This window comes from Myodes glareolus, chromosome 24, assembly GCF_982192425.1.
Source record: "Myodes glareolus chromosome 24, mMyoGla1.1, whole genome shotgun sequence".
NCBI classification, from domain to species: domain Eukaryota; kingdom Metazoa; phylum Chordata; class Mammalia; order Rodentia; family Cricetidae; genus Myodes; species Myodes glareolus.
The window spans coordinates 32,172,726-32,186,969 of record NC_142049.1 but is presented as its reverse complement, the minus strand read 5'-3'; the positions used below and the strand labels follow the sequence as shown (position 1 = coordinate 32,186,969).

Here is a 14,244-nt window from a genome sequence, read left to right as displayed (position 1 = left end):
GGTTGCGACAAATTAAACCTTAGAGCTCTGGAAAAATTACAGGAAGAAGAGAGCGAAGAATGTGCCGAGTGGCTGAAGGGATCCCTGTCCCCGGGTGAACTTCGCCCGCGCGGGCCGGCCCCTCCCTAGCCAGAGAGTACCGGGAGGCTTGGGGAGGGGATGGCGAGGCTCCAGCCCCGGGAGCACCCACGCCCCAATCGTGGCGCGCCGTCCCCCAAACCCCCCACCCCCCGCAACCTCGAGCGCACCTGCCCGCGCAGCCCGCAGCCCGGGATGACGACATACACCCCGCGGCCCCGCCCCAAGAACCCGGGAGGGGGCGTGCCCGATGGGGGCGCGGTCGCCGAGAGGGCGCCGGCTCCGAGCGCCCCAGCCGGCCAGCGTCACGCGAGGCCGGAGCACCAGGGCAGGGGCGCGGCCGCGATCGCCCTCAGCTCACGGCTCCCCGCCCCCGGCCCCTCTTGCGCGGGGCCGAGAGCTCTGGGGGCGTGGCTGTCCCCGAGCAGTCCCTAGTCCGCTCGTTGGCGGCGTTCGTGCTGCCCCACTGACCTGTGTGAGTTCTCAGGTGCGCCTTGAGGTGCGAAGATTTCCCGTAAACTTTCTCGCAGCCCGCGTAGTGGCACTTGTGCTTCCTCTGCGGGGACTCGAGGTCCGCGCGACTCCGGCCCCGCCGACCCCTTTGTCTGAGGCCGGGCTCGCCGCTCCCCGCGGGGCCGGGCTCCGGCTCCAGAGCCGCCTCGGGCTCGCTCCACGCGGGGCTGGGGGGCGCGGCCGGCGCGCCTGCTTGTCCGGGGGAGGCGGGCTCTGGGGCGGGCGGTGGCGCAGGGGGCGCGGGCGGCAGGCGGCAGGGGGTCCTCGCCTTGCGCGCAGCGGCCCCTTCTCGGCGTTCCGCGGGGGCGGGCGCCGGTGCCTGCTGGTTGAGGTCCGCTAGGATCCGCGCCACCACGAAAAGCGAGGCGCTGTCCTTGCCGTCGCACCGCTCGTCAACGCGGGGCAGTGTGGGGGCGGCGGCGGCCGCGCCCTCGGGCCGGGGCTCAGGCCCTTCCCGCGGCTCGTGCACGACTGCGCGGCTGGACATAGACACGAGGCACTCGGCGGCAAAGTGATCCACATAGGCGGCGGCTGCCATGCTGTGGGCTCGGGCGCGCGGTGCTCTCGCAGGAGTCGTCAGCGGCGCATCCGCACCCACGGCCTCCGGAGAGCGGCGGGGGGCGGGGGCGCGGCGCGCCCTCTTCTCCGGCTGGGCTGGGCTAGGCTGGGCGCGCAGCCGCTTCTGCCGTCACCCGCGCGGCTCCGCGTCCGCCTGGCCGGGTACTGGAGGGTAAGCGCATGGGGGGCTCCGACGAAGAGGGTCCGCGTGCGGCGTCAGGGCCGGCTTGTCTCATGGATGTCGAGCGGCGATGTTAGGCGCGACCCCTGCAAGTTGCGGTCGTAGTTCCACCGTGCATTGTGGCAGGCGGGACAGCCTCCGTGCGCGCCGCGGCTCGGTGTGGGCGGACCGGCCCCGGGGGTGGGCGGGGCCGGGGCCACATCTGGACCCGACGTCAGCCCCCAGCCACATCCTGGCGGCGCAGGTTACAGGCGGCAGCGGCCGCAGGGAGCAGCGCGCACGAAGGGGGCGGGGAGCCTGGAGCGCGCGCCAGAGGGACGGTGCGGTCGCGCGCCCGCGCCTTGGGAGGGGCGTGGCCGGCGGCATCCGCGAACACCATTGGCTGCTGAGTACTCTATCTCGCCAATCCGGGCCTCCAGAGGGCCCTACTGGCCGCGGGACCTGCGCGCGCCAGTGGGCGTGCCTCTGAACCGGCAGGAGGAGGGGCGGAAATCGGAGCCCAGCGCGGGGCACGGTGACGCACGACGTTCGAGGGTGGCGGGCCACGGTGTAGCGGCGCAGGGCTGGGGCGCGTGCCTCCCGCAGCGGGAACCCCGCCGGGCCTTTGCATGCCATAGTTTTTGTGCACTGGCAGCCGTGGGTGGCGCGAGGATGGCAAGGCTGTGGAGGACACCCTGTGGTCGCTCCGCCCGCTAGGAGCGCGAGGGAGGTGGTGTATCGGTCTCGCCGGGACCCAGGCGGCCGGCCTCGCCTATGGGCGGGACACTACCCCTCCTCACCCCACCGCAGCGTTCCTGGGTGGCTGGGCTTGTGTTAAAGCCTCCGGCCACCTCCACACTCTGCCCCTATTGAGCTCCAGTCCTCGGCGCAACCCCAGCGAGATCCAAGTCACCACCCGGGCCGCCCCGCCCCCGCGCGGCCGCGCTGCCCTTGAGCCTCTGTTAACCTGGCTGGTGCAGGGCCCACTACTGCCAGTGCTGAGAGAGTGAGCTACGTGCTGGGGCTGCGGTCGCGGCTGTTCAGGGAACGCGGGGCCCCTTCCTCCCCCTTCCTGCCCCAGGCCTGCTGCCAACTTCTCCAGGCCGCCCCTCTCCCACCGCGGTCGTGGAGGCTTCAAACACCACCAGCTGCGAGGACCCCGCCCAGGGCGCCCCACCCATCCACTGTCTGGGCCTCTAAAGGAAATGCTCAGCTGCGCCCCGCCGGGTCCTTCCAACCAGGCCACCTTGCTCTAAAGTCTAGACACACACATTCATATTCTTTCTCTCGGAATACGCTAGGCCGTCCTGAGAGAGACGGTAGCTTCCTACTGCCTTTGAACCGATCTTAATGCACTTTTCGGGAGCTGGTCACAGCTGGTCTCTGACCTGTGAAAACAGGGTCAGCAGCCTCTGCTTTTTCATTGTGGGTGGTGCCAAACACGTAAGTCCCCAGCAAGTCTGGGAGGCCGTCCGATGGTCCACCCTAGTGGACTAAAGCAGAGACAGTCACCTCACTGGCAAAATGAAGAACCATGGTTCCGACGTCAAGTTCTTTGACTTCTGTTAATCACGGGAAAGTGGGCAATCTGGGATTTTCGGTTGTGAAACTAATGTTAACATCTGAGCGCCCCCTGAGTGCTACCACATCGCATACCCTCAAATTCCTCACCATTGGGCTGCTGTCTCGTGGAGAGGCTGGACCAAGGCTCTGTAGGAGGGTCTCGACTTGGCAGAAAGTCGTCATCTTTGTTCCAGGCAGATTGTGTTGATGACATTTAAGAGACTGTGTCCTGACCAAGTGATGACTCAGAATGTTCCTCTGTTCCCACCACATGCCACAGGCAGTCATTTCGTTGGGAAAGAGCTGGCCCCTACACTGCCTTTCCGACCATGTGTTCCTTCCTGACCCTATGCAACCGGGGGAATTCTACAGGCTTTAGTGCTGTCCTTGTGGCTTCTACCTGCACTGGTGAACCTTCCTAGGAATGCACTATTATAGGCGCTGGACTCCTACTCATAGGCTTCTTTGGTAGCTTGAGTCAATGGACTGTTGCTCTGATGCGCCCCCATCCAAGCTTCCTTTTGATAATGGCCTCCCAAAGGGTTTCCCCTGTGCACATGGGGCATTTTAGGCACAGCAGTCAGCACCCCTAATTATTTTTGAAAAGTTCACTCATCGAGAACATAAAGATTGGAGTCTCAAGCCTGGTGTTTCTTGTCCCAAGCACAGATGGGAATATCCTAGAGGTACAGTTCTGCTCTCCAGTGAACAGCTCGTGGCTGTGAGTCCATGTTTTCTTACTAGTAAGATTTTGACAACAATGGCATAGGTAAGTGAGAGTAAGGGTAGCTCTTTTTAGATGGAAGCAAGAGGGGGGAACATACAACAGGTTGGACCAAGTGAGTCATGAAAACACTAAAGATGGGTGAGGTTATGGGGTGAAGGTGGTAGTTGTGTCGTCCTTAACTGCCATTCAGAGCCTCTGAAACAATCTCAACTATAAGACAAAAATCTCAACTATAAGACAAAGATGAACAAGGGCAGAAACAGGAGAGGAAGCAGCAGCAGCCAGTAGAGCTAAAAAGTCCCCGCAGACTCACAAAAATGAAAGCCTGAAATAGGAAGACAAGTTTCCTCAGAAGGTTGGCAAATGGTGGCACTAGGCACCTCTGGACGTGGAAGGGAAGGGGCTTTGAAATAAGAATGGCTGCATAAGAGTCTTTTCCCAGAGATGCTCAGATGCCCTGCCAGCCCTGTGCTGTCTTACAGTAGCCGCCTTCTTCCGAAGGAGAAGCTGCATCTATCTAAAGACAAGTCCTCAAACACAATGGCGGAGGCAGTAGCACAACACTGGGACCAGGATTAAGTGCACGTGTGTCTACTGACATCTGCAAGTCCCTTTCAGGGATTTAGTGGCACAGGGAGCCAGGAGCCTAGGAGAGGTTTTTGGGCTGAGCAAGCCAGGCCAATGGGAACCCTCAGCACATTTTCAAATCCATGGCTGCCCAAGTGTCCAATTAACATACTACAGAGAAGGCCACACTGAAAGATGCCACTTGGCACAGAACTTCTGATCGATCTCGGTCCTTCCTAGACAAATGGGAGAGGGCAGATAAGCTGACCAGACCTGACAAGAAAGCCTGCATCAGGAAATGCAAGCTTCAATATGTTTTTGGTTTGCTTTTTTATTTGTTTGTTTTTCAAGTAAGTTATAGGAAACAAGCCATGTAGAGAGAGAGAGGTAAACATCAACAAAACTACCAGTAATATCAATAGAGAAATGTAAAAGGATACCACAATCTGCAAAACGGAAATATGTGTGAGGACATAGTAGGGTGTAAAAGAAAGTGTTCTTGGAGAACACTTATATGGCAAACATATAAATGGCCAAATCTTCAGGGGAAAGACTGGGAGAGAGCATTAACCAGAAAGAATTCACAGCAACATAAAAAGGATAGAAGAGAAGAGAAACGATCTCTAAACCTGTGATCCAAAATAACTTTTCTGGGTGGGGCAGTAGTGGCATATGCCTTTGATCCTAGAATTCTGGAGACAGAAGCAGACAGATCTCTGTGAGTTCAAGGCCAGCCTGGTCTACAGAGTGAGTTCCAGGACAGTCAAGGCTACACAGAGAGTTCCTGTCTTGAAAAAAAACAAACCAAAACCAAAACTATTTCCTGTTTTACAATTCATCCCAGATATTGTTATGGCAACAAAGCTAACAGACTATTTTACATCAGTCTTTAAGTAGGAATATACACTGACTAGAGTAACAGATACAAGAGGTTTCTGTGCTATGCCTTTGGATGACCGACAGCATAGTAGGGTTTTTGTATCAACACCCCAGGTAAATAATTCATTACTCTGTGCTCATTGCCCTACTTGGCACGTTGGAAGTGATAGGACTCTATTAGGGATTCCTTTAGGGATCATGGTGGTGTATGTTGTCTATAACAGACAGAAACTCCGTTACACAGCCTGATGGCATCTTTAGATGCAAGTGGTTTCAAAAAAGTTTCCTTCCCTTTACGGGGAAATGGATCCTTTCTCATGATAGGAGCTACCTGAGGTCATGAGTCCCCAAAATGAAGAGAACAAGAAAAGGACATAGGATCTGGAAAGCAAGGCGTTAGACAGAGGCTGGAGCGGAGAGGAAGCTCCAGCCAGGAGCTGCCCTGGAGTGGCAGCAACCTCCATCAGCCAGAAGGGGCTGGCACATTGCACATCCATCAGGAGGTGCCTGTGATCAGCAGGTGGATGGAACAGCCTCTGTCTGCAGTGTGCTGGTTGCCATGGCAGAGGGAAGGGAGGAATGTTAACCTTACTGTGTCGCTTCCCTCCTCTCCCTGCAGAAGAACAGCTCCTCTCTGGGTGGCCTGACCCAATCTGAAGTGCCTTTTTAATCTGGAATGGAAGGAAATCACTGAGACACATTGTGCAGCATTTAACTTAAAGCCCAGAAACTCTGGAGGATGATCTGATTTCTTTATATAGCCCATGTGGTTCCTCATGGTCAAGAGGCCTGTAATTTAAAAGAATGTTGTCAGTACCCCAGCCCTCACTGTGTTATAGGTGGTATTAAGAAATGACAGAACCGCTGGGCGGCGGTGGTACACACCTTTAATCCCAGCACTCAGGAGGCAGGGACAGGCGGATCTCTGTGAGTTCGAGGCCAGCCTGTTCTATAAGAGCTAGTTCCAGGACAGCTAGTACTGTTACACAGAGAAACCCTGTCTCGAAAAACCAAAAACAAATAAACTAATAAAAAACAAAAAGAGTGTATTCATGACCTCTTTTACTGGGCAGTGGTAGCAGACGCCTTTAATCCCAGCACTCGGGAGGCAGAAGCAGGCGGATCTCTGTGAGTTCAAGGCCAGCCTGGTCTATAAGAGCTAGTTCCAGGACAGGCTCCAAAACTACAGAGAAACCCTGTCTGCAAAACAAAACAAATAAACAAACAAACAAAAAAGGCAAAACCTTTAATGGGTGGAACCTAAGTGTGGATAGGTAGTTCAGTGAGAGCGCCAATCTCAGAAGGGGTGAATGCTGTTTTCTGGGAATGTGTGAGCACCCACAAAAAAAGAAAAACGTGGGGCTATATGTGTCTCTTTCTTTTTTCCTTTTTTTTTTTTTTTTCAAGACTAGGTTTCTCTGTGTAACAGCCCTGGCTGTCCTGGAACTCACTCTGTAGACCAGGCTGGGATTAAAGGCGTGCGTCACTTGTGGCTCTTGCAGAAGACTCAGTTTCCCTCCTAACACCCATATGGTTGCTCAGAACCACCCATGATTCCAGTTCCATGGGATCTGACCCCTTCTTTTGACTTCAGAGGGCACTAGGCCTGCACTTACAACACAAACATACATACAGGGGAAACACATAAAAGAAATCTCTGAAAAAACAGTTGTTATAAGAAGAGTGAACGTAAATTTCAAATGGCTCCAACTTCTTGTCTTCTCCACTGTATTGAGACATAGCCATGAGTATCCTTACCAATGGCCAATCTCATGCGGTCACACAATCTTGGACTTCCAAAACTGTAAAGTAAACAATCCCCTTTTTTTTATGAAGTAGCAGTCTCTGGTGTTTTGTTATAGCAATAACAACAAAAGAACTCACAAACTTCCTCCTTATTTAACTGTCACTGTGCAGCAGTACATAGGGACAGAGTAACACCACAATACAGCCCAATTCAGGGGGGCATGGAACAGACAGCATCCATAACAACCCTGCAGTCTCGCTGGGCAGATAGTGCCCCCGCCATGAGGAAAAAACAAAATCTTCCTTCTGTAACTCTCAGGCCCGTTGCCCTACTCCTAGGGTTTCTCCTTTTCCACTATCTCATGAAGTAGATGTTGATGATTATGTCCTTCTCAAGGGCTGAGCAGTCCCCTCAAGCCACTCCTTTTGTGCATAAGATTGAAGCAAGGGTTATTTGAGTCCCAGCTGTGTGCCAACTTACAGATAGATGCCTTGGCCCTACTGTTTTCTCAAAATAGAGTTCAGGTCTTATCTGTGTTAGAAATCAGATTTGGGTCATGAAGCACAGACATACACACACACCGCTGCAATCAGAGTATCAACAAGGTAAACGTTTACTACAGATCCAGAGGGTGTGCCCAGAGGAGCAAGCACACTGAGACAGGTGCACTTGGCTTTAGTGACTGTGTCCTCCCTCCCATTCCATTGGCTGGGGTCTGACCTTAGCCTTTCCGGATTGTCTAGTTTCAAAAGAATTGGTGCTAGCCTGGCAATGGTGGCACTCGCCTTTAATCCCAGCACTTGGGAGTCAGAAGGAGTCGGATCTCTGTGAGTTCAAGGCTAACTGGGTCTACTGAGCAAGTTCCAACACAGCCAGGATTATACTGGAAATTCCTGCAGTTGGGGGGGTTGGGCGTTCTAGAGCTGAGCATGGTGGCACAGGTCATCTATAATCCCAGCCTTTGAAAGGCTAAGGCAGCAGGACAGTGAGTTTATATCCAACCTGGGCTGCAGAGCAAAGTCATGCATGTCTCAACCAACAACCAAGAGACTCCAGAGGAACCCACACATACACTAATGTGTGCCCAGTAGTCAGATCCCTTCCTGACATGGAACCCTTCCAGTACCCTGATCTTGGACTTCCCATACTACAAAGCTGTGAAAAATGGACTTCTATTGTCTGTGGAGGGTGCTGTCTATACACTCCACAGGCTATGCTTTTATATATATATATATATATATATATATATATATATATATATATAAATTATTATTTTATATATATATATATAAATTATTTTATATGTGTCATGTGCCTGGTGCCTGAGCAGACTAGAAGAGGGCATCTGATGCCCTGGAATTGGAGTTACAAACGATTGGAAGCCACCATATTGGTGCTGGGAACCGAACCCTGGTCCTCTGCAAGAGCAGCAGAGGCTCTTAACCTATAAACCACCTCCCCAGCTCAGGCTATTGTATTTTATAACCCCAATCTGGATAGACTGAGATATCATCCTCCTACAGGAAAAGGCCACTGTGGCTCTGAAGGCAGGAATCGACCAGAGCCGTAAAGCACCTATGGTTTCCAGGGCCACAGGCCTAACTGCAAACCCTGACAGGAAATGTGGAGTTGAAATAATTAGAAAATGAAACGGACGGAAAACTGCTTCGGCAGAAATATCTTCACTGTGGTGAAGTAATAATGGGCCCAGGATCATAATCTAATCAGTTTTGCAAAGGACACTGAGGTGTGGGTCTGGAACAGGCAGAAGGACAAAGAGCCACACCCACACGTGCCTAAGGAGAAAGCCACGGACAACACCCCAAACTGAAAACCCCAAGTAGCAACGCTGTAGCAGGCGGGATTCTAGAAGCCAACACCCCACCGCCCCTAATCCAGAGTTTTCCCAAGGGATTCTGAGATGCAATTGATGCCCCTAATCAGTTGGTGTTAGGTTAAGGAGATAATAGGAAAGAATGCGCGCCAGTCAGTCAACCTGAGCCTGTTCAATTTAGGTCCCGAGGTCAAAGGTCAGAGATGGAGTGGGTGTGTGGGTGTGTCAGAGACTCCACCAGTCCAAGGAGGTTAGAGATGGAGGGCTGGGGAGACTGAAGATTACAGGTTAGGGCTCAGAAACTGAAAGCCAGAATAGAGTTCAGTCGCAAGTTAGAGACTGGCGGTCAGAGAGATCACAGACTGGGCAAGGGAAAGACTGGAGGCCTGACAGGACTGAGACTGAGGAAGTTTCTGGCCTGTGGCTGAGACATTGAGTGGCTCCCCATGGGGAACAAGGAGGCCTCTGGTTGCTAAAAGTGACCCCTGGCTCACAGCTGACCAGAAAGGGATCCTTGGTCCACAGCTCCGAAGAGCAGATTTCTAAAGAACTACCTGGGGGTAGACCAGGAGCCCATTCCAGAAGGAAACTAGCCAGGCAGTTTGATTTCCATCTCTGTTGACCCTGAGGACAAAACAGTGACCCCCCCCCCCCCCAGTGAGAGGACAAAGGGTTTGTCTTAAACCCCTGAGCCATGCCTTATGCAGCAGTGAGAATACGTACCGCAGGCTGTGTGAGCTGTGAGGACGTTTTGGTAGAAGCAAACCCAGTCTGCCCTAGGTGTTGGCCATGGCCAGCTGCCAACTGAAAACAACTTTTTAAAATGACATTAGCTCTGAATGTGTCTCGGCCTTCCTTGTCCCTGTTCCCTAAATAATACGGCATACCAGCTCATTATTCGGCATCCCCTTGAATCCTAAAAGTCACCTGGAAGCAACTTAAAGGACACAGCATTGTGTCTTCCCAGGAAACTTGCAATGCCTCAGACTTGGACTTTTTATCTACCAAGTGTCCTGATGGAGACAGAGGGATGGTTTATAACTTTATGCAGGAAAAAAGTTAAAATCAGAAACCTCTTTCCACAGTAGCCATGACCACACTCTTGTACCTCTGCAATTAGGTGTGACCTGGGCCACTGAGCTCTGGAAATCTGCATATGAGAAGAGCTGCCCTACCTCTTCGCTGGGGCTGGGAGGGGATTACATCTTTGTGTTAATTGACTTTGTTTGCACACCACAGTACTGGGAATAGGCTTCCTTTTGGATCACAGTTTGGTCTCTTGGCTGCAGCTTTGGGCCTGTGGCAGGCAGCGCTTTGGGGCAGGAGCAGGTGGTGCGGTAACCGCTGAAATTCTTGGTTTGGCTCTGCAAATCTCCCCAGTAACTTTAACAACTCCCTTCAAGTCCCACCTCTTAAAGGTTCCCCCTTTCCTGTTACCACCATGCTACGGATGGAACCTTACACAAACACCCAGTGACTTTGGGGTGCATTCAATACACAAACTACAGCCCCCTCTATGCTTCACTTTCTTCCTGACCACCACTAAGAAGCTGCAATTATTGCAGCAAAGCTCTGGGGCTTGAAGGGACCCAAATAGGAGGAATCGGGGGCCGAGCATCCTCCTGGCCCTCCTGGACTGTCACTGTGTTTGATCTATAATTTGGGGTTCATCTTTAATTAGACTACCATGACACACATAAGGTAGAAGATGGGAGTGAGAAGAAAAACAACCAAAGTGTGAAATGAGGGGTTGGTGCAGGAGTAAGGGTTGTGCTTCATACTATGGAGTTGTCTTTGGTCGGGATGCAAGATGTCCACGCTTAGCATCATCCTCCCTCCGTTGCAGAGTACCCAAGGATTAGCCTCGGTCGGTCACACCTGTAACTGCTAGGGCTCAGAAATCCTGGACAAATGGCTGAAGTGCCTAGCACCTCATTTCACCTTTGATTTACATATCAAAGCGGACACTGGCCCTGTCTCCCAGCAGCACTCAATACCTGTGGCTCTTCCCAGCAATTCTCACCCCGCCCCCTACCCTAAACCACTCCCTCCTAGAGGCTGGGCTTTCACTTCCCTTCCTCCCGCCCCCCCCCCCCCCCCCCAGCCTGACCCTTCCATAACTCATCCATTTAGGCCTCTTAGCCTGGGCAGCTACTCTTGGTCAGCAGTTTCTCACCGGCTCTCCTTCCCGCTCTCGGCTCTCGTGGTCTGGTTTAGTATGTCGGCCATGTTCAGCCTGGACTCCTCTGTGCCTGGGTTCTTCCTTGTGTCTGTAATAAAATCTTCTCCATACTTTAGGTGCAGTCATCTTTTATTCCACTTTTTCCTTTTCTTTCTTTCCTTCCTTTCTCCCTCCCTCCCTCCCTTCCTTTCTTTCTTTCTGACTTTCTTCCCTTTCCTTTCTTTTCCTTTCTTCTTTTCTTTCTCTTTCTTTTTCTTTTTCTTTTCTTTTCTTTTTTTGTTTGTCTGTTGTGTTTTTTTGAGACAGAGTTTTTCTGAGTAGCCCTAGCTGTCCTGAAACCTACTCTGTAGACCAGGCTGGTCTTGAACTCACAGAGATCCACCTGTCTCTGCCTCCTGATTGCTGGGACTAAAGGCATGCGCCACCACTACCCAACTCTTTTTTTTTTCATTCAGTAATGAGGCAGAAGTAACTGAGTTAGCCAGGGCATTTCATAATGCCTGTGACAGACACCTCAGCAAACATGCTGTGCCTGGGGCTCACTCATTAGCTTTGAAGTGTTCCACAGGGTCTTTCCCCCTCTGCCTCTCTTCATTCAGAGTTACTCCCAATAGTACTAAAGGGTTGTCCACAGAGGGACCCAAAGGTGTTGCCACCCCCAAACCTGATCATTTCAGAATTAGATTGTCGGGAGAGGAACTTGGACTAGCCAATCGACTCTCAGTGGCTAACAGGTTAACGTGTAAAAAGGGGCCAAACTGAGCTGTTGTCCCCCCCACACACACACCCCAAGGGGAGTTCGTAGGAAGTTGTTCTTGTGTCCTGTCTCCCAGCCTGGCAGAGTGCAAAAGAACTCATCGAGTTTTCCTAATGAAAGCTGACTTCACATCTGGTGTGCATCGACATGGAGAACGATTAAAACCAGGAGTGCTCCTTAAATGGAGCCATCAAGAATCTGGGTGACACAGAGAGTGTCTGCTGGAGTGGGACAGGAGCTCCAAGGCCGAGGAGCAGATGGCCCCCACTTCCAAGCTTGGCACTGACACGGGCCTCCACCCCCACCCTTTAGTCACTATCCCAGAGAGCTTGGTCTCAGTGACAATGCTTCCTTCTTGTGTGTGTGTGTGTGTGTGTGTGTGTGTGTGTGTGTGTGTGTGTGTCCCCTCCTCTCCCACGCCTTGGTCATCTGACATTCATGACATGTAATTCTCTCCCTTGGGTCGGTGCCCAGGGTCAAATGCTGCATTTCATGCTTTTGACTCCAATTCTTACCCAGCTCAAGGTCAACCACAGTGAGCCCGGTACATGTGCCATTCCAACACACAAAGAAAGAACAGTTCCCTCCCAGCTCACGGGTGAGAAACCTTGACCTTAGCCCTGACTCCCAGTCTCAGAAAACTGGTTGACCACCGATGTGAACGTATGTCAAACAGGCACGGTGGATATCAAACTGCAGGGCGTATCAAGTAGAGGCCGTATCTAATGAGCAACCCTGTTCCTGAAGGACATTTGGATTACTGTAGCTCTGTCCCTGGGTGCTTGCTGTGACACCTAGGACTCTGCACCTAGCTTCAGCAGCCAGTTGAGCTGGGCAGACACAAAAGGAGCAGTTTTCTTGCCTGGGCAGAGGTGAGTAGCTGCTGTCTGACGTCACGAAGAGTCAGCACATGGAATGATTGAACTGCCGAACCCGTATAGCCTGGGCGAGCCGTCCTACCCGTCAGCGTGGTGACCAGACAACTCCACCCTTCAGGTCCTCCACACTGCGCATTGCCACGGGTGGAACGCTGGGGGAATTAGCAACCGTTAGGCCTGATTTTATCACTAAATCAGCTGTTTTAAAATATTCCCAAAGTACAGTACTACTTGAGGTTGGCTCTCTGTCTGGCAGCTGGTGACAGGCCTTCTGTTTGGTCTTTCCCAGGTAAAGCAGTGGGCCACACAGTCAAGGTCATTGATTAGGCTAAGAAGGAGAGTGCAGGCTTTCCCCCAAGGAAAAGAAGCGGGAAGCAATCCGGACCTGGAGTTAATTGAGTTTCAGGTAACTGGAGAGCAATGAGAAGCGACTTCCAGCTACTTCCTGTAAATCGTACGAGCCACTGGTCTGTGGAGGTGAAGAGGAACTGGACCCTGCACTTCCCCTCCCCAAGGCCAGGGAATAAAAAAGGATTTTAGCTTAATCCCGGTGCCGTGCGTGAGAGGCAGAGCCAGGCAGAGCTCAGTGAATTCAAGGCCAGCTTGGAAAGCCAGAAAACACAGAGAAACCAGATCTCCACAAAACAAAACAAAACAAACAAACAAACAAAAGACTCTCAGCTCCTGGAACTACAGCTCCTGGACCACACAGATAGAGCCGGCCATGCCTATTGCCGACCTGACTCCTCTGACACTCTGAAGCCACATCCTTCTCATAGCATCGCTTAACTTGAAATACAGAACTGCATCTTTAAAAAAAATCAAAAAGCCAAGAAGTGCCAACAATCTCCACTCTCTTCAGAAAGGAACTCGTGTCTCTCCCTGCTGCTTTTTCCTCCTCGGCCTTACACACGGTGACCGCTGCTGTTAATTGCAGGCTGGTACCACTGCATAGCAAAAGTCCCGGAAGCCAGTGGCTTGGAAATCACAGCGATCACTAGCCCTTTGCTTCCTGTGAATTCTGAGAGTGAATTCTGGAGAGTGAGTGGAAGGCCTCTCAGGTCTCTCAGGAACCTGTAGTTGTAACACCAGTTGGGACCATAGTGGCCTAAGGACTCTTTGGGCTGGGGAACCACCCTCCACAATGACTGGCCCAGTAGCACGCAGAGAAGTCACTCCTGATACCAAAGGATGAGAGACATTGCAGCACTTCCCAACAGAGGACAAAGAGGACTCAGGATGCTAACTAACATCATATGGTCAAGGTCAATTGGTCAATTGGGATCAGCTACACCCTGCACTGTAGTTCGGGTGCCCTTGGGCAGGTCAAGGTACAATTGTGTAATATTTTGATTGTATTCTGACAATAAAGTTTGTTTTAAATCAGAAGGCGGAGCTAGCTGACCAAAATTAACCAAAGCAGTTTTGGGGGACTGAGGAAGTAGTGATGCAGGACTTAGAAAAGATCTCAGCCCTTTTATATAGAGGAACTGAAGAGCAGGGAGGTTAACTGGTGGCTTCTTCACTTCTCTGATCATTCAGGTTCTCAACCTGATATATGATTCCTAACTTTTTTTTGTTTTTGTTTTTTTTTGGGTTTTTTTGGTTTTTCGAGACAGGGTTTCTCTGTAGCTTTTGGAGCCTGTCCTGGAACTCACTCTTGTAGACCAGGCTGGCCTTGAACTCACAGAGATCCACCTGCCTCTGCCTCCCGAGTGCTGGGATTAAAGGCGTGCGCCACCACCGCCTGGCTGATTTCTGACTTTTTATTGATAAGAATAATTAGACAAATGCATCAAGG

At 52.1% G+C, this 14,244-nt stretch overlaps 1 protein-coding gene and 1 long non-coding RNA gene across 2 annotated transcripts in view; one reads left to right on the top strand and one right to left on the bottom strand.

The window, feature by feature from the left end:
• Klf13 (KLF transcription factor 13) overlaps positions 1-1,129 on the bottom strand; it is a 48,907-nt gene extending 47,778 nt beyond the window's left edge. The window contains exon 1 of the mRNA XM_087901292.1: positions 550-1,129. Coding sequence (XP_087757418.1) covers positions 550-1,129 — 580 coding nt within the window. The remainder of the gene's footprint in view (positions 1-549) is intronic.
• Positions 1,130-1,262: 133 nt separating this feature from the next.
• Positions 1,263-13,832, top strand: LOC148117988 (uncharacterized). The gene is made up of 2 exons (XR_015736288.1): positions 1,263-1,321; positions 12,733-13,832. It is a non-coding gene; the product is annotated as an uncharacterized LOC148117988 (long non-coding RNA).
• Positions 13,833-14,244: the final 412 nt, after the last annotated feature.